Source organism: Ruditapes philippinarum, unplaced genomic scaffold, assembly GCF_026571515.1.
Source record: "Ruditapes philippinarum isolate M1 unplaced genomic scaffold, ASM2657151v2 ctg5368_1_1_1_1, whole genome shotgun sequence".
NCBI classification, from domain to species: domain Eukaryota; kingdom Metazoa; phylum Mollusca; class Bivalvia; order Venerida; family Veneridae; genus Ruditapes; species Ruditapes philippinarum.
The window spans coordinates 20066-43350 of NW_026851918.1; the positions used below are offsets into that span (position 1 = coordinate 20066).

General features: G+C 32.1%; 1 protein-coding gene across 2 annotated transcripts; it reads right to left on the reverse strand.

The window, feature by feature from the left end:
* Positions 1 to 1243: 1243 nt before the first annotated feature.
* On the reverse strand, positions 1244 to 23285 carry LOC132742639 (multiple epidermal growth factor-like domains protein 10). 2 transcript variants are annotated; one of them, XM_060731095.1, is made up of 16 exons: positions 23073 to 23285; positions 19154 to 19211; positions 15576 to 15706; positions 11868 to 11951; positions 10892 to 10977; positions 9924 to 10049; positions 9551 to 9679; positions 8472 to 8606; positions 7463 to 7507; positions 6575 to 6619; positions 4798 to 4842; positions 4444 to 4569; positions 3090 to 3162; positions 2734 to 2801; positions 2412 to 2436; positions 1244 to 1729 (listed from the first exon to the last, which is right to left on the reverse strand). In XM_060731095.1, exons 3-16 carry the CDS (start codon positions 15668 to 15670, stop codon positions 1654 to 1656), a joined length of 1158 nt encoding a protein of 385 aa, XP_060587078.1. In that variant the 5' UTR covers positions 15671 to 15706; positions 19154 to 19211; positions 23073 to 23285; the 3' UTR covers positions 1244 to 1653. The 2 variants fall into 2 exon arrangements, with proteins under 2 accessions (XP_060587078.1, XP_060587087.1); XM_060731104.1 differs by lacking the exon at positions 19154 to 19211.

Consider the following 23285-nt stretch of genomic DNA (forward strand, 5'->3'; position numbering starts at 1 on the left):
AGTCTCGACCGGATGCTGAAATCAGTATGCGGTTGTCATGGTTTCGAAAATAAAGAAAAGGAAATCGATGTTGATTTAAAGCAGAGAATTCCAGCGTAAGAATAGTAATACGTCTGGCAGTTACGTGAAACTCGACATTCCTCAGCTTGAAAGTGGTAAACAAGAATGTGAGGGTATTAAAAAGAGTCTTACGCTTGTCATGATCAACGAAGACTACGCGTATAACAAGTTGACCCATGTCTACACGGATGGGTCAGCCACAAGAGCAACCAAAGACAGAGGGGCTGGTATTCTTATCATACACCCATTAGGTCATCGAGTAACGCACCATATAGAAAGCACTGCAGCAACTTCAAAGCAGATACTTTTTTTTCTTTTTTTCACTAGATTTGCAACATAGCGTACGAAGTGGTTCGTAGTTAGCACAATCTGGACTCAAATCAATGTCTATTCTATGCCCGCTTTTCTACTTAAATCAATCGGAAGGAAAGACGAAACCTTAAATCTCTGTTTATTTCCAGCCTTTTTCCTGTTACAGTTGACATTATGATGTTTCTTGTACATAAAAATGTTTGTTCTCAAAAAGTGTTAAATTGTATTAGATATGTAATTGATCGGTTTATGTGTGTCTAAATGGGTGTCAATGAATGAACGTTTATGCTCATACTTACATAATGTTTCTTTTTTATTGTGAAACTATGAAAATGACATGTTGTTTTTATAAAATCATTCTGCCAGTAATATTTATATTCAAACAAAGATTAAAAGATGAACAGATAGTATGTTTATGCTTGTATTTACATAACAAATGGTATTATATAGCAAAGGCATTAAAGTACAACAACATCTACACATGAAATATGTTTAGTTACGTCATTTTATATTTTTACAGATAAAAATGTTCTGTCTAAATAGACAATGATTTTTTCTTATGAAACTAAAATAATGATACAGTGTTTTAACCATAATGAATAGAAATATTCTTATTGACTTGCAATACACCTTTACATACATTTTGAAGGAATTTCTTTCAATTGTTGACAACTCTTTTACACTATACAACTGTAGCAATCACACTCCAATATGTCGATTATTTGAGTTCAGATGAAAATCATTGTATTGTTTAACTGAACCATAAACGGAACAATAATGTAAATAATATTGACGATGTGAACATAGTTCGCAAATGTTCTCATGCTTAATACAATTATAATAATTCTTGAACATGAAAACATTAGAAAAGCACGGAAACAGTTATTTATCTTTGATTCTTAGCTAAAAGTGAAGTAATAATTATAAAAAGTAACTCAAAATAAATGCACTTGCTTTAGCATAAAAAATAAATGTTAAATTCAATTTGATATAGTTTAAAATAATGGAAGGAAAACTACGATAAGTGGATAAATCTTGAAGAATAACCATTTAAACCTGAAGTTGCCAGTGCACGAGAATAAGATAAATGTATGAAGCCTCATTAGTGTTTCTTAGGGTATGCCTTTACAATAATAAATTAGCAAATCACGCAAAACCCATAAAATTGTGTCAGAGGCACGTCAAGGTTGGTTATGTATAGTGCATTTGTCTTGACCTCTTAAATATTGGACGACATGTGTCGAACCCTTCGAGGCAGATATCTCAAATCTACAACACGTTTTATCGGCTGTGCTTAAGATCTGTATAAGTGTGAGATGTATCTGCTCCATGCTCCAGACTCTCATACTGAGGTTGGCTAAAAGTGGAAAGATGCGTAAAAAGTCTTATAAATGTTATAACTAGGTGTAGGTCATTTATTTTATATCCCTAATTGATTTTACACACATTTGCAAACTAAAGATGCTCAAATATCAATTTCAGTCATTTGAAAACAATAAGCAAAAATTAATTAAATGAATAAAAAAATGTAAATAAATAAAAAAAAATTAAGAACAAATAGTAAGAGATCATACTTCATGTACTTATACAAAAACATTAAGTACATTATTTTTAACTGAGTATTATATTTTCTCTTCTGTTCACTTAAACGTTTATTTGTTTGTTATAATGCCTGTTGTAACACTTGTTGGTCATTTATCGGCGTTCAGTCTACCTTATTTTTGCCTTTACCAGAAGTTACAAATTTCTCCACATGTAACCTATTCTAAGCTGACATAATTTCTAAATCAGTGGTAAAAGACGAATACCCAATTGTCTCGATGTCTGAGATCAATTTTTACAGAGCAATTTTGCCTCGCCCTGGGGTCGAATTAGGGATCCATGGATTTCAAATTTTATTTCTTCATATTTTTACACATAATGTGTTATATTGATATCGAATCATAAAGTATTTAGACTTTATTAGAAACATCACATACAATAAGTATTTGTACTTTTCATTGATTGTTGTACTAAATCTTATTAATTCTATATATTACCTTTTTGGTACGGAGCTGGCGTTTGCTGAAACATTATTTTGACAAAGATATTAAAATTCGTTATTTTCCGTATACTATTGTATATTTTTCTAAACACTTCAGATATATACTACAACAAATATTAATTTATATTTTTATACTGAAATATTTCAGAATAATAAAAGTGAATTTAAAATTTGCACTAATTTATCTGTTTTATACACCGTTATAATACATTTTCAAATCATATGGACCCGAATGATCATAAATAAAATTAATGTTGAAGTAAATGAGAAATCATTAACGACACGAACTATTAGTTTGCAGTAAAAATATAACATACCATCCAAGGACTCATATGTATCTCTATTTTCAGTATCCGTTCTGTTCTGAAGTTGTTCGTAATTGTTCCTAAAAGAAATAATTTTCAAACGATAACAAAATCAATTTTGAAAGAAGCAATATAAATGACACGGTCACAACAGCAGCAGTTAATGTTGATGAAAGCGTTAATCATACTACAGCATTGTCTGGTAGAAATTTAATAATTTATATTGTGTATTTATTATGACGCTTGAATAAACCTTAAAACCATTTTTTACCTTTCATAAAACATGACTAGTATTTAGTTGGATTTAAGAAGTGCAAATCTATGCGATTTTACAAAAGAAAAAATAACATAAATAGCAATTAACTTACGATGTTAATGGCGGTTCTGTAAATTCTGTTTCTTGAGTCACTTTTGGCTGAGGTTGATTTTGCTTCCTTGAGTCTGTTTGATCAAATAATATATGAAAAAGTGTTTCGAAATCTGAGCTGTTGTTCCAAACAGTAATGAAAAAATCTTAAAAACGTTTCTAAAACACAAGTCTGCTATACATTCGTAATAAAACTGATCAAGATTAACGCATAAGTAAAGCCTTTAAATAATCGTCAGTGTTAAAAACATATAACTTCAAAAACTAATTGTTCTTGAATGACTTATAATAAATGTTAAAAGCAGATGGAGACAAATATCAATTTCAAAAATATATGTTAGAATGGTTTTCAAATCGTCTTTGATTATCCTGGAGTATTTCAATCGTCATTCGATGAGTTCCGTAAAAGTACGAAAATCAGTGCCACATTAAATTGAATAGAAACATCAATGGCAGAATATCGTAAGTGGGTCATGATAACTATAACTTGTAGAATTCTACAAAAGCTACATTCCAAATATCTAAGTTCTGACCTTCGTAGTTTCACCCATTAAGACTTAAACAATGTGTTTTCCTCCCATGGTGGACCAATACTGACTGATTAATATCAGTTTTGCAGCGGTCCACAAGGTAACGCTACATGCTAAATATCTTAGCAAAATATTGGCATTGCGATGTAAAACGTTATACACAACAATACCTAAATGTTTATCTAATAAAGGTTATATGAATTAACTCCCGGGAAGGCAATAAATTGACTCAAACAGCTAAAACATTTATTGTTCAATATATCTGCCTAACTGTTTGATTTTTTAACATTTGAAGACTAAATGATACGTAGCGGACACAAAATTTTAAAATTCATGCGAAGTGACTTTGACCATAACTCGAGTTAGGTCAAAACTGCGCTCTGCATGTTGCCTCATTATGGTCAACATTTCTGCCAGAAACTGAAAATGTAAATTGTGTAACTACATAATTGCTTGGACTTGCCTTTGATGTTTGAGGGAAAAGAATGAAGCCACCATTCATCCCTGCATAATTGTAAGAGACGACTAAAATTGTTGGAAAAAGTGAAATATTAATTAAATTAAACCGAGCATGCAACATTTCCAATTTTGCCGCGTCGGGCTTTCTTTAGGGGTTCTTATTTCACTCTAATTTAAAATCTAACAGGTGAGCTGGTTGTGATCCCTGATGTTGCTTTATAGTTTGAAACACCCGAGGTTAGCCAAAATCATCTCTCCTGTTTTGAGACATATAGCCTATACTTCGTTGGTGCACCGTCAGACGACTTTATAAAAAATTGCAATGTCCTATGTATGAATAACGAGCAACAGATAAGATGATGTTACCTTTTGCCATTCCTTTTCTGCTTAGAATAAACCAGACACAAATTGCCCCGATGATAAGCCCAATAGCTAATGCACCAATAACCGACCCAATAATTGCTACATCTCCAACACAGTTTTCATTTTTGCCTGAAATATCAATGCCCGTCTTTATTTTACGTGCATTACGTTTTTTCGGACATTCCTGCTAGATAAAGCACATGCCATGACCTGTAGAATCTGTAGCAGGTAATTGTTACTTAATTGCCAGTTACAACCTTTCACACAAAACCTTATATATTCAATAATGTTAAATGCAATAAACGCAATCGCCTCCAAAGGACAAATAGAACAACAATGACCACATTCTTAATTTACCTGTTGTACTCCTAGTATTGCCTTGTTCTCGATAATCATTGTCAGCTGTAATATAAAACAAAACAAATTTTTCAAACTAAAGAATGAATGAACTATCAATATGAGGGTTGTTCAAATTGAAATGCATACTTTTGCACAGATCTCACAAGATATAAACTTAATGCTTCCGAGGGATCACTTTGTTTCCAGATTTTTTTACATCGTGTAATCCAAAAGCCTTAAGTTGATACAGCTCATGTGTAAATCAGTTCAGTCTACTTCTGACAGTACATTGAGAAACAGGACATATTTCAAGGAAAAGGTTCTGATTGTGGACATGAAGCAGAGATGTAAGAAACTTGCAAGCGATGTAAGAAGTTTGCAAGCGATTAAATGTCTTTAGCAGATGCCACGCGAGGTCAACGTAAAAAGGCAACAACATCCCCAAATTATTGCAAATGCCATGAAAAGGTATATTTTGGCTCAAGATTTACAGTCCGCCGAAAATCTCGTACAGTAGGAATCTAGAAAAGGATCTGCTCCTATCATTATAAAGCGAGATCTAAAATGGAGACTATATGAGCGCGATGGCTATTCCATCATTTGAATGGAACACAAAAACGTCTCCGGGTATAATATCCTTAATATCGTCACTTATGATTAGACATGGGTACATTTTCATGAGTAATAAATGAGTTTCAAAAAATGATATAGACTCCTAAACATGCAGATCAAGCATACCACAATTGTCAAAAAGGTCAAGTATGCCTTTAATTTATTACCAATGAAAGTCCTGCTTTACTAATTATTTACCAAAAGTACAATTTGTCAATGGTGAATTTTACAGAGGACCTGTTATTCATCAAAACTTAGAAAATACTTCAACAAACGCATTTGAAAATTCAATGAAATGCTGAAATTGTGCATAGCATATGATGGAAAGTACTCTGAAGAAAAACGGTAATAAGTTTTGCTCAGTTTAAAATCCTTTTCACAAAACCTTTTGATTGCATTGCAATTTGGTCAAACCTCGTAATGATTCATATTTATAGTAATTATTGTTATCCTTCTTCTTAATCTTAATTAGCTCTATTGGGTTATTTTACGTTGTGTAATATTTGAGTATAATGCAAACATTGTTCAAATAAACGTTAATTAAGAGTCGTATTTTCAGTAGAATCGGAAAGGTTTCTAGCCATTGAAATTGAAATAAAATATTGAAAATATTGAATTCGTGGACAAATATGACAGTCTGTGAAGTAAAGAGGTAAAAGGATACATTGTTTAATCTTGATTTGTTGTTATCCTTAATATATTTTTTCAATGGGAAAAGATGAATATCTCAAAATGCTACATACAAGTTCGAAAATATTTTTTGTGCAATTCAATATTCACCAGACAAAAACATAAACAAAAAGAATAATAATTTACATTTGCCAATTCTTAGTATTACATTCTGTACTCATTTTACCCCCTGTTTTTCTAGATTAGCTATAATTTGAAATGAAAAATAACAATATATGCGGGACGATTATATCTAAATGCGACTTAATCACGTAAGAAGCACGCGTGAATGTGTGCGTGCGCGTATAATGAATGTGCGTGTATGCTTGTGTGTAGGCGCTCTTGTTTACAAGTCTGAATGGTTTAATCTTAAATATCTTCTTACTCTGAATATATCCAATCATTCAGAAAAGATAAATACATACAAGTTCGAAGATATATTTTGTGCAATTCAATATTCACAATAAAGCCACGTTGACAAATATAATCACAAAGTACATGTTATAACATTTACCTGTTGTCCTCATTGTATAGCCTGTTTCTCCATAATCTGGTTTAGCTGTAAAATATAATGCAATAATAACAAGATATGCGGCTTCAAACTTTATTGAGGATGGCCAATCAAAACCTTCCATTTTTTGAAAATATATATGAAATGCAAATTTATGTAATAAATTCTTAAACGATTACAACGCATTAATTATATTGCTCTGGTTGAGGTCAATGAGAAGTTGAAATATTAGAGGCTTAAATATAACATTGTTCTAGAGATGTTATCAAAATTGAGGAAATACTTCAACAAATCCATTTGATGGAATGAAAATGCTGCGATTGTGCATATCACATGCTGGAGAGTACTCTGAGTAAAGTGATAATCAGTTTTGCCTAGTTTAAAAACCTTCTTACAAACCGAATCGGATTGCAATGTAATTAAGTCACATCTCGTAATGTTTCATATCAAATTCTTATATTATTCAATTTAAATTTCATTAAGTCTCATTAAGCTCTTTCGGGTTCTTTCACGTTTTGTAAAATTTTGAGTATATTGAAAGAATGCTTTGATTGCATTGATCTATTTAAAGTTAATGAAAAGTAATATATTCAGTGGGGTCCTAAACATAATTTAATAGAATCGTTAGGGTTTCTAGCCATTGAACCTGAAATAAAGTATTGGAAAATGTTGAATTCGTGGACATATGGCAGTCTGAAGATAAAAAGAAAAAAAATATATTGTTTAGTCTTAACTCTTTTGTAACCCTTAATATATTGTTACAGTTGGAAAAGATGAATAACTAAGAATTCTACAAGCAAGTTCGAAAATGTTTTTGTGCAATTGAACATTCATAAGACAAACAATAAACAAATGGAATACAAATGTACATTTTCTAATTCTTAGTTTTACCTGTGGTACTCATTGTATCTCCTCTTTCTCCGTTATCTAGGTTAGCTGTAATATAAAATGAAAAATGACAATAATTGTGGGAGCTGATTATATCTTAATGACGAATAATTCTCATAGGGTACACGCTTGTGCTAGTAGACACTTGTTCTTTGCGTCCTTGTCTGTGTACGGGCGCTCTTGTTTACGTAAGTTCATGTACAGTTATATATCTACAGGTCTGTGATAACTGTTATTGAGATGTGATATTGCCGTATTAAAATCCTGGCAGGATAGTAGATGATATATTCTACTTTACATGATTATAAGTTTATTAAAAAATCTAAGAAAAATGGCCAATTAGTAATGCTCGATATCTAATCATTGTAATCCTTCTATTTATTGGAAGTTAGAGATGAAATAAATGTTCGGGTTCTATCCCGTTTGTAAAATGTTGAGTATGACAAAATCATTCTATTCACATTTAATGAAAAGTCGTATTTTAGTGGCTCCTTGAAATAATTAAACAGAATAGTAAGGGTTTCTAGCTATTGAAACAGAATAAAGGACGGAAAATTGAATTTGTCTGCCATTCTGAAGAACTTAAAAAAAGATTGTTAAATCTTAAATCTATTGTAACCCTGAATATATTCAATCAACCGGAAATGATAAATATCTAAGAATGCTACCTACAAGTTCGAAGATATTCAATTTTTACAATAAAACTACGTAGACAAATATAATCACAACGTACATTTTCTAACATTTACCTGTTGTCCTCATTGTATAGGCTGTTTCTCCATAATTAAGTTTAGTTGTAATATTGAATGAATGAAATAATAACAACATATATGCGGGCTCAAACATTGCAAACATAAGCACACATTTTAAATTCAACAACAAATTTGCAACATTACACAAATATAGCGCAATAGACCTTTGTCATAATCAATTATGTATCATCAAGTAAGAACTTCGAGTATCAAAGTTTTGTAAACCTTGTAGCGTCATTATTATGTAAAAATAAAGTGACCTTTGTCACATGTCCGTCCGGTCCACCCGGACTTGCAGGCACACTGACCAGTATAACGATTGCAGGAGTCGTGTATACTGTTATTACAATTACAAGGCCACTTGCAGTTTGGTCCGTATGTACCATGCAAACAATCTGAAACGGGATAAAATATTCCTATTAACTAAGTAAATGATATAAAACTATTTTATATGCCATTATAAATGAATAAATGTATTTCTTTTGTTATTTATCTAAGTCTGTCGATTCATGTATTCTGTGGCAAACAAACGATCAAGTACTATGATCAGTTTAGTCAGCATTAGGACCATACAAATAGTTTATTCAGGAAGTGCGTAACAAAATAACATAATAACATATTTTGAAAATTTCACAACTGAAAATCTGTAATAATTAAAATGTTACTGCACACATATATACAAGTTATTTATTAAAAGCTAAGTGCGTAAACATATATATTTTTTCTTTTCAAAATTACTTACATAAATGAAACGTTTATGCATTACCATTTTGTTCTTTTATAATAAATACTTTCAAATATAAATAATGTTTATACATTTTTACAGAAGGGACAAATTTTATGAATAGCAAAATGCTCTAAAAATAGTTATAAGGATATTTCTTCTTTTATCAATCATTGTCAAGACGATTTAAAAGAAACATTAATGCCCATAATCTAAAATTTAACAACTACTGTAGCAAATTCACTGAGATAACGCCCTGAATAAACAATGCCAGACGAACCAGAATGAAATAGCATGCGTAGCACACTTTCCTACGATGCTATTAGCCTTCTTTTGAAAATTCCCTTTTAATACATATATGTTCTTTTTTCTGCTTTACCCAAAATATTATCCCCTTTACAATTCCAATCCTTTTGTCATATTAACTATATAAAATGACCATAATACATAATCTCATTGTCCGATTATAAATGCTGTTTATCACATAATTTCATTTTCGTGTCCATGTTAATGAGATAAATTCCAAATTACAGAATCCACTATATTTTTATCTAGACTATATTTATACCGCAATTTTACAATGTCGTTTTTCTATCTACTATCATTAGATTGTACCGTTATCACAAAACGTTCCGTGCCAACCTGACGTGCAGTTACAAGATCCGTCAACGGCATTGCACGTGCTGTTATTACTACATCCACACTTTTGTTCGCAATTTACACCATAAAAACCTCTTGAACATTCTTTAAAACAAAAAGAAATAGTTTGAAGATATCATTCTAACTTACATTAAAATATTTCCGAGGTTTTTGGGTAAACATAATTTAAAGTTATTCGTCGAATATAAGGTAATTATGTTTAAAAACCCTAGATGTAAATATGATCCATATCTGATAACACTAAGAGAACGACCCTTTATATGAAATAAATATTTTAGTTTTAACATTTTGATAATGTTTTAGCCTTAAAATCACCTAGACAACATACCTTTCGTACAATTGTAACCAAAGTATCCTGGCTCACAAAAGCAGGAACCTGTTCCCATGTCACAATGTGCCGGACACCAGTTACAGTTATGGGTGCAGTTAGAACCAGTCATGTCTTCTTCACAACCTACCAATAATATTAACGTTTAACTTTAAAAGAACGGATAAACTTTGTATTTTTACACGACCTAACCAAGCCAAAGAAACTGGTAAATCGCTTTTGTTTCTCTTTGCAAGCGACATAAATACAGTATAAATAACAATATTTTGAGCAGAAATTACTTGCTTGAATGTCAGTTGATTCTTAAAAGTAAACATTCGAGGAATATTTGTTACTTTATCTATAGATAGAGCAATTATGTGAATAAAGATATTTCTTCTTTTTTGATGCAATTGTTATAACGTCAATGAAAAACCGAATGACGTCACGAGTATATCATGCCGAGTATGATCTATATAACTGTAGCAACTACGGTATTATGAATATCTCCACATTCTCTATCGCACAAAATGTAACGGGAAGAATAACTTATATAGAAGCAGGTTATGCGCGTTTGAGTTCAGGCCTAGCCATAGTCAGCTACCTCCTATATATATTCCTCACAAACTGCATTATCTACCGTGTGCAATTGTACTAGTACTGCAAAGCTTCGAACTCAGGTTTTCTTTAAAGATCTCTTAATTATAGTAAACACGCATTCAGCTGTTTGCAGGCATTTTGGATCCCGTCATTGCATTGATTATTTGATAACTTATCCAAAATAATAATTTAGCCACTGTATATAATGTTGTATATACTAAATATTTTTGGATTTATTTATACAATGGGTACTTTATACTCCGGTACAAATATGTAGTCCCACCTGCAGGATTAAATTTTCGATATTGTGGATTATTAAATATATTCCAATATTGACTGTCACTGTGTCATGTGTATGAACCTTTAAAATGCATGAACATTTTATTTACCTGGCTTACATTCATCATTAACAGTACCAGGGCAGCATCTGACAACCATATAATTAGCTCGCACAGTTATTAACCTCGTGACTATTCTGAAATACGGAACAAAACACTCATATTTTTGGTTGATTTGAATCAAATATATTTCTCTTTTCTCACGACTTCGTTTGAAGTTATGAACATAGTAAAAGCATAAAAGAACTTCAAATTTGTTGAACAAAAATTGTTTCAACATGATTGCATCTTAGCATATATTACAGTATCTGAAATTGATTTAGTACAAATATTTTGCCATCTTTAAGTGTTCAACCTCAACAGATGGGGACAATTTCAGCATTTTAATCTTATTCTTTAACGCATTTTCACAGTCTTTACTAGGCAAATCATGCAATTTTTATCCATGCGCACGAAAGGAATTCAAACAGTTAATGGCTGGCAAATATGGAAGTTGAGAGAGTTAACACATAGTATCTTGACATGAAGTTTCTGTTATAAGATACATTTGAATTAACAGAGATTGCACTTTTATAACGAAAGTACTAATATAATAAAAAGTGATAAGAACATGACACAACAAGTTTAATAATTGATTTCTAAATTTATCTTGCATTCAACTCGGGGTAAAGTTGATATATTGCAATTATTATGAATTTAAAATTAAAATTCTGGAAACAAAGTGATCCCTCGGAAGCATTAATCACAACCAAATTACAAGTTACTTGCAGACTCGGTTTGATTGAGTTTACATATCACTATCGTTTCGTTTAAAGCTTTGAAATTCAAAACAAATCAGTTGAATCTTAAGAATTCACAGTAACGGAAAAAACAATATTACCAATATTTATAAATTACCAAACAGCACATATATATGTTTAAACAAATTAAAAAGGAGATAGATCTACTCGCGTTTGTAGAAAAACAGGAAACATCTCTTCAAAAACTTGCAGGATTGGCATTATAAAGTTTAATAAAAGGTACTCACTTATATTTTGTCGAACATATAAAACCACTGAAATAGCAAGTCCTGTAAGGTACTCTCGAAGACATTATTTTGTGATTCGCACGGCTGAAAATTAATTATAATTTCTTCAATTAGCAGTCAAAAAGACAAAAACCTGTTTAGAAAATTCATATTTTAGTTTTATTTTGAATTGTAACACGTTTGTGAATTAATATGATAATAAACACTATTGTACTTAGTGAATGGAGCACAAATTGAGTGCAATTGCTTGTTTACTATAAAAATAAAATATGTGAAGAAATTTAAAGAGCATTTAAGCCAGCTTATGTACCTGCCTTGTCTATGTCAAAACATACATCAAGTGCCAATATGCCCTTTTTTAAGAACTCGGTAGTCTTTTATACGCATTTATATAGGTAATCAATCAAGTTAATTGACTGATGTTTTTTCAGCTCAACGTATTGTCGTCCGTCGGTCCGTCCGTTCGTGTGTTAACTTTTTCATCTCCAATACCGCTTGGCAAAATTAAATGAAACGTGACTGGCATATTTCTTGCAAGAAGATCTACCAAAGTTATTACAAGAATAAAATTTTAAAAAATCCCTTTGTCAAAAATCAGGTGTAGAGCCTTGATATTTGGTTTGTAACATTATTTAGTTGTCCTCTAAAAAGATTGTTCATATAATGACCCTAAAGTTAAAAGGGGCCCTGCCAGGTGGGGACATCAGTTTAATATGAAGTTATATAGGGAAATCTTAGCAAGCTTCTTGTCAAAATTCACAAGGCCTAGAGCTTTGATATTTGGTATGAAACATGATCTGGTGGTCTTCTACAAGATTGTTCAAATTATGCTCTTAGGGTCAAAAGGGGCCCCGCTATGGGGGTACTCGATTTAAAAAATGGTCTTTAAAATCTACTTTTCAAAAACCACAGCTTTGATAGTTGGTTTGTAACATCATCTAGTGGTCCTCTACAAAGATTGTTCAAACTATGACCGTAGGTTCAAAAGGGGTCCTGCCAGGGGGCTTATCGGTTTTAAATAAAGCTATATAGGGACAATCTTTTTGTCAAGATCATTAAGGCGTTGAGCCTTGGTATTTGGTATGTAATACACAGATTGTTCAAATTATGCCCCTAGAATCAAAAGGGGCCCTGTCAGGGTGCTCATTACTTTAATATTAAGTTATATAGGGAGAATCCTCTTGTCAAAATCCACAAGACGTAGAGCCTTGACAATTCGTATATATATGATGGAGTGGTCCTCTACAAAGATTGTTCAAATTATTCCAGTAGGATGAAAAACACAAGCCCTAGAGGCTTTATATTTGGCATGTAACTTCATTTAGTGGTCTTCTAGAAAGATTGTCCATGTTATCCTCCTAGGGTCAAAAGGGATCCCATTAGGGACCTCATCAGTTTTACATAGAGTTGTATAGGAAAATCTTTAAAAAGATCTTTTTGTCAAATATCACAAGGCCTAGAGCTTTGATATTTGCTACGTAACATCATCTAGTTATTTTCTACAAAAGCAAAGTGTCAAAAGAGGCCCGCCAAGGGGTCGTCAGTTTTACAGCTTTAAATAGAGTTATATAGGAATCTAAAGAAATCATTTTTTAAAAAACAACAAATCCTGGGGCTTTGATATTTTATATGTAACATCATCTTGTCCTCTTCTAAAATGATTGTTCAAATCATACACTAAGTATATAAAGGGGCCTCATAAGGGAATTAATAGATTTTTACATAGAGTTATATAGAAAAAATCCATACAAATTTTTTTTTTTCAAAAACCACAGGGCTTCGAGCCTTGATATTTGGTATATAACATCATGTAGTGGTCCATACAAATAAAATGCACCTATGGTGAACATCATCCCATTTGGGGGCTCATCAGTTTGACATAGAGTTATACTAAAGTTTTTAAAAGAAATATATTCTTGGGCCTAGAACTTTAATATTTAGTATGTAACATCACCAAGTGGTCCTGTTCAATTATTTTTCAAATTATGCCCCTAGGGTCAAAAGGGCCCCAAATGGGGCCTCATCAGTTTTACATAAAGTTATATTGGGAAATTAAAAAATCTTGTTAAAAACCAAAAGGCCTAGTGCTTTGATATTTGGTATGTAATATAATCTAGTGATTCTCTACAAAGAAATTTTGCTCCTATGCGGAAAGGGGCCCGCCTGTTTGTCTTCACAGCATACACCCATGCCTCAGGTAAGCGACCCAGGTCAAAGGGCCATCTTGTAATTTTTTGTGTTTTCTAAATTATTCTGAACGCGTTAATTAATAAACGTGGTAGTATCTTATCCAAGGACTGCAGACCTTTTTGTATTACCATGAAAGTGCACTTTATTCATGGTTATAAGAGCACGAGACTTTTATCTGTGTGTTTTTTTTGTTTTGTTTTGGCGGTTTAAGTCGATTAGAAAGAAAAATTAGAGTAATGTAGTGTTAAAAGAGACCGGATAAATACTACGGTAATCAAACAGAAGTACCCTTTGCGTGCTATTTGGCAAAGAACTCACTAGACATTGTTATAGGAATAAAAAAGAAATCAACAATCAAACAGCTTTGCATTTGCAGTTACCGTTATGGTCAGTGACCATACTCGATGAAACCAAGCCTGTTACATTTTGCAATTTTATGTGCTCTTTAGGATTTTTGTGTTTTTCATTTTTTTAAATAGAAAGAAAGGGAGACATTATGTGTTATCTTACTTGTCTAACAGCGTAAAAATAGCATACAACAAATTAGCAAGCTTTGTATTAAATGCATTTGAAAAGTCTCTGAGCGTTGTTATAGAATCACAGGAGATAACATCTGACATAAAATTATATATTAAAAGAAATACACTATATATCTCTTTTATTTTAAACTTTATTTCAGGAATATGTAATGAAATATTTGAAAAAAGAACAAACATTTTTCAATTTTCTATTTTCACGCTTCGAATTAATCTCTCCCTACAGAAATTAAAAGTTTCAGACGTGAAATCGAATTTGTAAATCCTTCAACATAGTCCTTCCTATGACTGAAAATGGTCAAACACATTAATACTGTACAAACACATTAAGAATATAATTCCTGTATTAAAGCTATAATTATTTTTGAGCCTGTCAGTGATATGCGGGCTTCATAATATCAGATCTCCTTTCAAAAGTCCGTTTTCTTTAGTTCCGCCCACTGGTTTTTCGTCAAGGGCATATGCCATTTTTACGTGGGGACCATGCACTGCTTTTGATAAAATGGCACGCAAAATGTTGTATACTGATCCAGCCAGTGCAATGAGGCCTGGACGTAGCTTGCACATACCACTGCCGTCCATCGAACTAAACCTGCTGCCTTTTTGGCCTTTCTGAGGATCAGTGTTCTCTTTAACATTATTTTCGTATGTTGCAATAGGAAAACTGAGGTATTTGCGTCACTAGGAAATTATCATATTGTAAGTACGTCAAATGAATAGCCGTTGTAATATTAACACAAAAGTGGTATTAAATAATTGCTTACGAAACAAAGCACTTCCAACAAACACATAAACTGTGTTTATGTATTCTCTGTCTGTTGTTATTGAAATGAAGGAAACATCTTGTAGCAAATTGTTATAACTTTTAATACTTCAGTATTGGCATCATTTCAAGTCGTATAGACGATAGAAATCTGTTCATAAATGGCAGACAAGACACATGTTATATTAACTATACATTTGAAATGTCTTTGATACTTACTATTGTGAAGTTGTGTAATTTGTCTCTCCCCTTGTACAAATATTTGCTAAAGACTGGCCTTCTAAAAGAAGCGTTATCATAGTGATACCAATCATCTTTATCTTCGGATTTTCAGGGTGTCTTATATTATTCTGCAATAACACATGTACATTGAGTGTAGACAGTTTAGATTATATCATTCACGATAGACAGACAAAATAATACATATATGATAAACAAAAGATATAAATTTCATACTGATGCTTTTACGATTGGATGGTTGAGGATAATGCATACTTTTAATATGTTACGTATATTTATGCTGGATGTTATTTATTTTACCTGAGTTAATAAAAATAATGTTTTAAAGTAACTCCTATCTGTAATAGCCTCAATCGTGAAAGTTGCCTAGATTATATGACAGTGAATCTCTTAATGCATGTATATTACAGTGCGCGTATTTTGTACTCATTCCATTAAGCATAAAACAAAATAGAAATTAAAACAAGATTGCATTTGAGAAAAATGCTATGCCACCACATTTATACAACACTGAATAGTAGTGTAGGAACAGAATTGTTTTGTTTCTATACAATTGAAGATTGTCAAAATGCATAGATCCCTGACCTCTCTAATTCTTATTATAAGATTGGTGGTTAAATACAATATTGTTAATCCAATAAAAGATCAGAGTAGGAATATATCAATGCACTTGAGTCTAGTGAATTCGGTGGTGAAGGTTATATTTCACACAGCCTAAATTTCATGACTACATCAAAGAACAACACAGTAAGACACTTTGTCAAAATCTAGGTCAGCTGATATCAAAGTTCACTTTACATCTTAATCTGTGCACATGGTTCAAATTCATAGCTGTTCATCAAAGGACAAGAAAGTAGGTCACATCATCAAAATCTAGGTCACCTGATATCAAAGTTCAATTTTACAACTAAAACTGTGCACATGGTCAAAATTTTATTGCTGTACATCAAATGACAAGAAAGTAAGTCACTGTCCCCTTTGGCAAGACAAAATTTTGACCCAATGGTAAAATTCAAAACAATCTTGATACAGGTCCACCAAACAACATTTCAAGTCAAATATCTAAGCTGTAGCTTTCTCCCATTCAGAAAACATTTGTTTTATTTGCTGTTTTTACTATGATTGTGTACATAATGAGAATCACTGCACCTGGGCAGGGCCAATTTTGACACCAGGGGAAAAATTAGAACAACTTTGGTAGAGGACCTATAGATGATATTATATTGCAAACATCAAAGCTCTATGCCTTGTACTTCCAGACAAAAATATTTTTTATTTTTTTACTATATGTACATAATGAAAATCAATGACCCCCGGGGCGGAACTAATTTCGACCCCAGGGCTATAATTTGAACAATCTTGGTAGAGGTTCACTTCGCAAAGTCTTATGCCATATATTTAACCCCTACCCTTTGTCAATTCAGAGAAGAAGATTTTTCATGTTTTTACTTTATACATATAAGGAAATCTATCGCCTCTGGGGCAGGGCAATTTTAACACTAGGGGCATAATTTAAACAACTTAGTAGAGGACCCATAGGTGATATTATATATCAAATATCAAAGCTCTTAGCCTTGTACCTTCAGGCAAGAAGATTTTTTTAATTTTTTACTATATGTAAATATGAAAATCAATGACCCCTGGGGGTGGGGCCCATTTTGACCCCTGGGCTATAATTTGTACAATCTTGCTTAAGGTTCACTACACGATGTTTCATGCAAAATATCTTAAATCTAGCCTTTGTAAATTTAGAGAAGATGATTTTTAAAGTTTTTACTATATACATATAAGGAAAACCTATGGCCCCCGGTGCGGGGCTACTTTTGACACTAGAGGCAAAATTTGAACAACTTTGGTAGAGTACCTATAGATGATATCATTTAACAAATATTAAAGCTCTAAGCCTTGTACCTTCAGACAATAAGATGTTTTGATTTTTTACTATATGTATATATTGAAAATCAATGACCCCAAGGGCGGGGGCAATTTTGACCCCAGGGCTATAATTTGAACAATCTTGCTAGAGGTTCACGTCACAATGTTTCATGCAAAATATCTACCCTCTAGCATTTGTCAATTGCTAGAAGAATTTTTTTTAAAGTTTTTTTTTTAAAGTTTTTACTAAAGGTTTTTACTGTATACATATAAGGAAAACCAATGTCCCCGGGGCGGGTCGATTTTGACCCCAGGGCTATAATTTGAATAATCTGGGTAGAGGTCTACCAGACCATGCCTTATGCAAAATATCTAAGCTCTAGGCCTTTTGGGTCTTTACAAGAAGGTATTTTAAGTTTTGAGTCTTTTGACTATATGTACATATAGTGAAATTCAATGACCCCCGGGGCGGGGCCAATTTCGACCCCAGGGCTATAATTTGAACAATATTGGTAAGGGTCTACCAGACAATGCCTTATGCAAAATATCTAAGCTCTAGGTCTTTTAGGTCTTTACAAGAAGGTATTTAAAGTTTTTACTATATGTACATATAGTGAAAATCAATGACCCCCGGGCGGTGCCGATTTTGACCCAAGGGCTATAATTTGAACAATGTTGGTAGAGGTCTACCAGACAATGCCTTATGCAAAATAGCTAAGCTTTTAGCCTTTTGGGTCTTTACAAGAGGATTTTTAAATTTATTCTTATAATTCCTTTTGGTTGCCATGGCAACCAGATTTCTGCATGGAATGAAATTTTTTGAACAGCTTTGGTAGCCCTTTACCCAAGGAGCAATCCTGCCAAGTTTGGTTGAAATTGGACTAGTGGTTTTTCACAAGAAGATTTTTTAAGTTCACTATATAATCTATAGAACACACACACACATACACACCAACACACACACCAACACACCAACACACACACATACACACACACAGGTGAATCGCTATATGCCACCGCATCGCAGATGCTGCGGTGGCATAAAAATGTGCATTATTTAACTGATTCTTCAAGCACATAAATATGGAATACATGCATACAACCTCAGTAAAAGAGTTGATAAACATTCTGACAGGATAAGATTCAATTAACCTCATAGCATATATATAAATGGACTTTCGTTTGATTTCTTAAATAGCACGCAACTTAATAAATGGTGGATATAAATACATCTTAATATTGAAGGAAAAATTAGCTTCCCAAGTTCAACAGTTTATGTTAAGGATTTGAGTAAGTTAATTTTATTCGATTACAATTTCTTTCGGGTTTAGGAATAAAATTATAAACATGTACAAAAACAACATGTACAAAAGAACATTTTCGAAATTAAATGGATTCTAATATCAATATTTTTAACAATCAAACATGTTTTGGTATCAGATCATAATCAAGGAGTTTTTAAAATGTTATTTTTATCTCTTTGTGGCTTTTTTGGCCGACGTTGTGCTAAAATATAACACAACAATATAGACATGTTTTTTTGAAATTCATATTTTAAAATGGAACTAACAAGTTCTCCTAATAATTGTTTGTATGACAATGGTCATTTTAATGAAAGTTTGTTATGCATCCCCTATTCACGTTGATGTTTTTGTTAAATTAAGTAATTAGTATTGACTAACAATGATTGTCGTTGGCCTCAGCAGCAGAAGAGTGATTCCGATGTTATATACACCAAAGCTGAAATGAATAAATTAAAGAATAAATTATCAAGCTGAAATGAATGAATTAAAGAATAAATTATATCTAGACATCAAAAGAAGGTAAAGCAAGTGTTACAAAACTCTTTGTGTTCTTGGGGGTCAGAGATGTTGCACTTTTAATAATCCCCCATGTACATACTCAATTAAACCGAGTCTGCAACATTCATATAGTTTGGTTGTTTTTAATGCTTCCGAGGGATCACACTGTATTCAAATTTTTCTGACAGATATTGAACTTATGATAAAGTTGGTCCTAACTGATTGCTTGACATTTGAAAAAACTCCTGAAGCCAACAAGTAAGACATGGAACGGAAACAATTGTGGTTTCAGAAAGAAAAAAGGTCACACGATCCTATGAAAATCAAACATGATACCATATCCTACTAAACAAATATCGGTTAAGGCAAAGGGTGTATTCTCCTTGTGACAAAAGGGTTGCCTTTACAACAATATTTAACCCACAGGCACGAGTATCGGACCTGGGAAGAAAAAATACGACCAGATTGATAAAAAAAAACCTGTGTTCATCTTAAAAGTGTCAAAAAAACAAAAAAATGTAAATAATGACCCCCTTTAAAAATATACTATAAGTTAAGAGAAGGCCGGAAACTCCAGATTCGAGCCTACGAGCAAGGGATTCATTTCCCGGGTCGTTGTGAAAACAATTGGCCAGACAATTAAAAAAAACTTTTATCACTACTTCACGTTTATATTAAGCTTCAAAATGAGACCAACCCCAAGTCTCTAGCCCTTCCCGTTCATGAAATATCTATCAGGAAACGAGCGAATTCGTGCTGAAAATCCTTGGTAGACAGAATTTCTGGCACAGCAATTCGATACGTAAACATAGACTAATACATGTATGTCAGCTGAGTATGGGTCAAAATCACTTGAATTTACTAAATAATATTACTAAATACATAACCAACTCACAACCGTCAGTAGCATCTGATACACGCAAAATTCGAATTTCAAACCTTTCCACGGTCTTTAGATTACTTTCTACGCCATTGTCAATCAGCTGTTCGATATTTTGTAACGAGTCTTCTGATTGGCCAATAGCAACGAAAACCGCAACGTTTCACACAAAGATGCCTAATGGCGTAGAAAGCGATTGAAAGACCGTGTAAATGTTTGAAACTCGAATCTCGTGTGTATCAGATGCTACTGACGGTTGTGAGTGGTCCAACTTAATGTATTTATTAATATTATTTAGTAAATTCAAGTAATTTTGACCCGTAGTCAGCTGACATACATGTATTAGTCTATGTTTACATACCGAATTGTTGTGCCGCAATTCTGTCTACCAAGGATTTTTAGCACGAATTCGCTCGTTTCCTGATAGATATTTCATGAACGGGAAGGGCTAGAGACTTGGGGTTGGTCTCATTTTGAAGCTTAATATAAACGGGAAATAGTGATAAAAGTTCTTTTTTAATTGTCTGGCCAATTGTTTTCACAACGGCCCGGGAAATGAATCCCTTACTCGTAGGCTCGAATCTGGAGTTTCCGGCCTTCTCTTAACTTATAGTATATTTTAAAAGGGGGTCATTATTTACATTTGTTTTTTGTTTTTTTCACACTTTTAAGATGAACACAGGTTTTTTTTAATCAATCTGGTCATATTTTTTCTTCCCAGGTCCGATACTCGTGCCTGTGATTTAACCCTGCGTAATCGTTAAAGGCTACTAAATGTGTTAGAATATCAAGGGTCTATGCATCTATTAGCTCCAGCAGGTGAGGTGGTTTTGACACATGGTAATAATTTTAATTTGCAACACCCGAGGTAAGCCAAAATATCCTTCCTCTTTCGATGACATATGACCAAACAAAACATACAAACAAATATCACTTGCAAACCAAGTCGAAAGATTCGGTCAGACTGAGTCTGAAATTTTCACCTTTTACTATTGTTGTCATTGCCCTCAAGGATTTTTTGCATTTCTTCCGGACTTCTTTCTAATATTCTTTAATACTTATTTTATTTCTAACCAAGTCATGTGAATAAATCCCTTTATAAACGACAGGGTGACGAACCTAAGTATATTAAAAAATAATTGTAGGTGGAATATTACTCTGATTAAAGCAGATTTTGTGTGTTTTTCTTTTAAATACGAACTAAAGTTTCCTCAAATAAAAGGTATACAATTTGTTAGGGGCACTTTCCTCAGCCGACTTTGACTGTAAGTTTCTTTAGATTCAGCAGTTGATATTTTAAGGTTTCTAATGACTTTACTGACATGATCTGTTTGATAAATACTGAAGAAAACGATAATTTACACCAGACAAGTGTTGGTCGATAACATATTTATAAGGGATTATGTATTCATTGAACAAAACACTATTAAGTTAATACAAAATATATATGATCAATGCTATTCTAGCCGTTGCCCGCCATGCATTTTGTCCAAAAGTTACGCAGGTTGGCCACCACAAATAAAGGTATATAACGTGATCGGTTGGTTGAATTGTCTTAAGATATAGTATTTTAGTGACGCTTTATTGATATATATATATACGATACGAACTACGATTATAGCGACAACAGACGGACTCACTCAAGACCTTATAATTATCCCCATTTCCAAAAAAAGAGATGCTCTTTGAATGTAACGGTGAATGTTAACACTATTTAATTTTTAATGGATTTATACATATCCAAAATTATAATCACTCTTTAAAATGTATTAATCATGTAATTATAAAATACTTTGACATGCATTTTTTGTTTCTACATGTAAGATACGGATACACTTATAAACTGAACGGATGATGCACTTACATGAGGTTAAGTGTTTAGTTAACTTGTATTTTAAAGCGTCGACTGTGAAATAATTTTTAAATGTATTGACTCCAAAACAAAATACTAAACTACTTGATGCAAAAATACAAACGAAGGAAATAGAGACTTAGCAATTTAGCCAATGGGTTACATTAAGAAAACTTTTATAAGATATCAAGTTTGAAACATAAAAATATCATCATTTTTAGGCTTAATATGCCATTAATTATAAACAAAATTATTTGCAGACGTCATGGTAAATTGTAACAAACTAGGAAAATAAAGTAAGAGACCATAGTAAGAAATTAGTAAATGGCTGAAAGTTAATAAAACTATACATCTGCTTTAAAAAATGCTTTAAATAAATAATAAAAAATCCAGAATCTCTTTTTAAGAAATAAGTTTGCAGATTTCCATATAAGCTCATTGCGTATGCAAGAAATCAATACTAAACGGTTAACAACGTACTCAAAATTACAATATGATATTTTGTCCCAGAATATTTTATTCAGTCAATATACACTATTCACGTTTGTTAGATAATAGAGACGTTTATTTTGTTACAACTCTTTGGAGAATCGACCATTATAGAATAGAAACAACATATTTTTACTGTAAATAAACTTTATGAAAAAATAACACGATATAAACCTTTAAATAAACATATTCAACCATGCAACAACATGACATTTATAGAAATGTTTATTGTTGCAACTTGAATATCCGCTGTTTTATTTAATATATAAATAACAGGTTTTACATATCCATTTCTAAGATATGACATGTTCACAAAGCAGGAACTACGTTTCACACTATTTGAGCTAATTTATAAACGAACTTGTCAGGTTTGTTAAAAGTGTTAATGATAGCTATTTAAAGTCACTTAATTTATTTTTATTCGTTAATTTAACATTTATTACAATTTTAGATTTAAATGATATTAATATGCAAATTCTTCAGGATAGATCCTGTTGTATAGTACTGGTATTTAAATTAACTATCCAATTATAAAGTTTACAAATCTTACAAGTAGAGAAAATAAATATTAAACTTACTGTTAGTATTAGATAATTGTTTATCCTCTAATCAACACCTATGATAATATCTAAATACGTAATTTAGTCAGTATTTTACAATGAAATGTATACCATCTTAAAATGACGAAAGTTTATTTCTTCCGAACATTGTTATTACTAAATATGTACGTTTTTTTTAGATTAACAAATTTGGACAATGTAATATATTTCATTTTAGTATATGACTAACAA

Coding starts and splice junctions, on each gene's coding strand:
- LOC132742639 (XM_060731104.1), bottom strand. CDS start 15,670: ATGATTGGTATCACTATGATAACGCTTCTTTTAGAAGGCCAGTCTTTA. Junction 6,620..7,462: donor AGATACAATGAGTACCACAG/GTAAAACTAAGA, acceptor TATATTTTACAG/CTAAACCAGATTATGGAGAA. Junction 4,570..4,797: donor CAATACTAGGAGTACAACAG/GTAAATTAAGAA, acceptor TTGATATTTCAG/GCAAAAATGAAAACTGTGTT.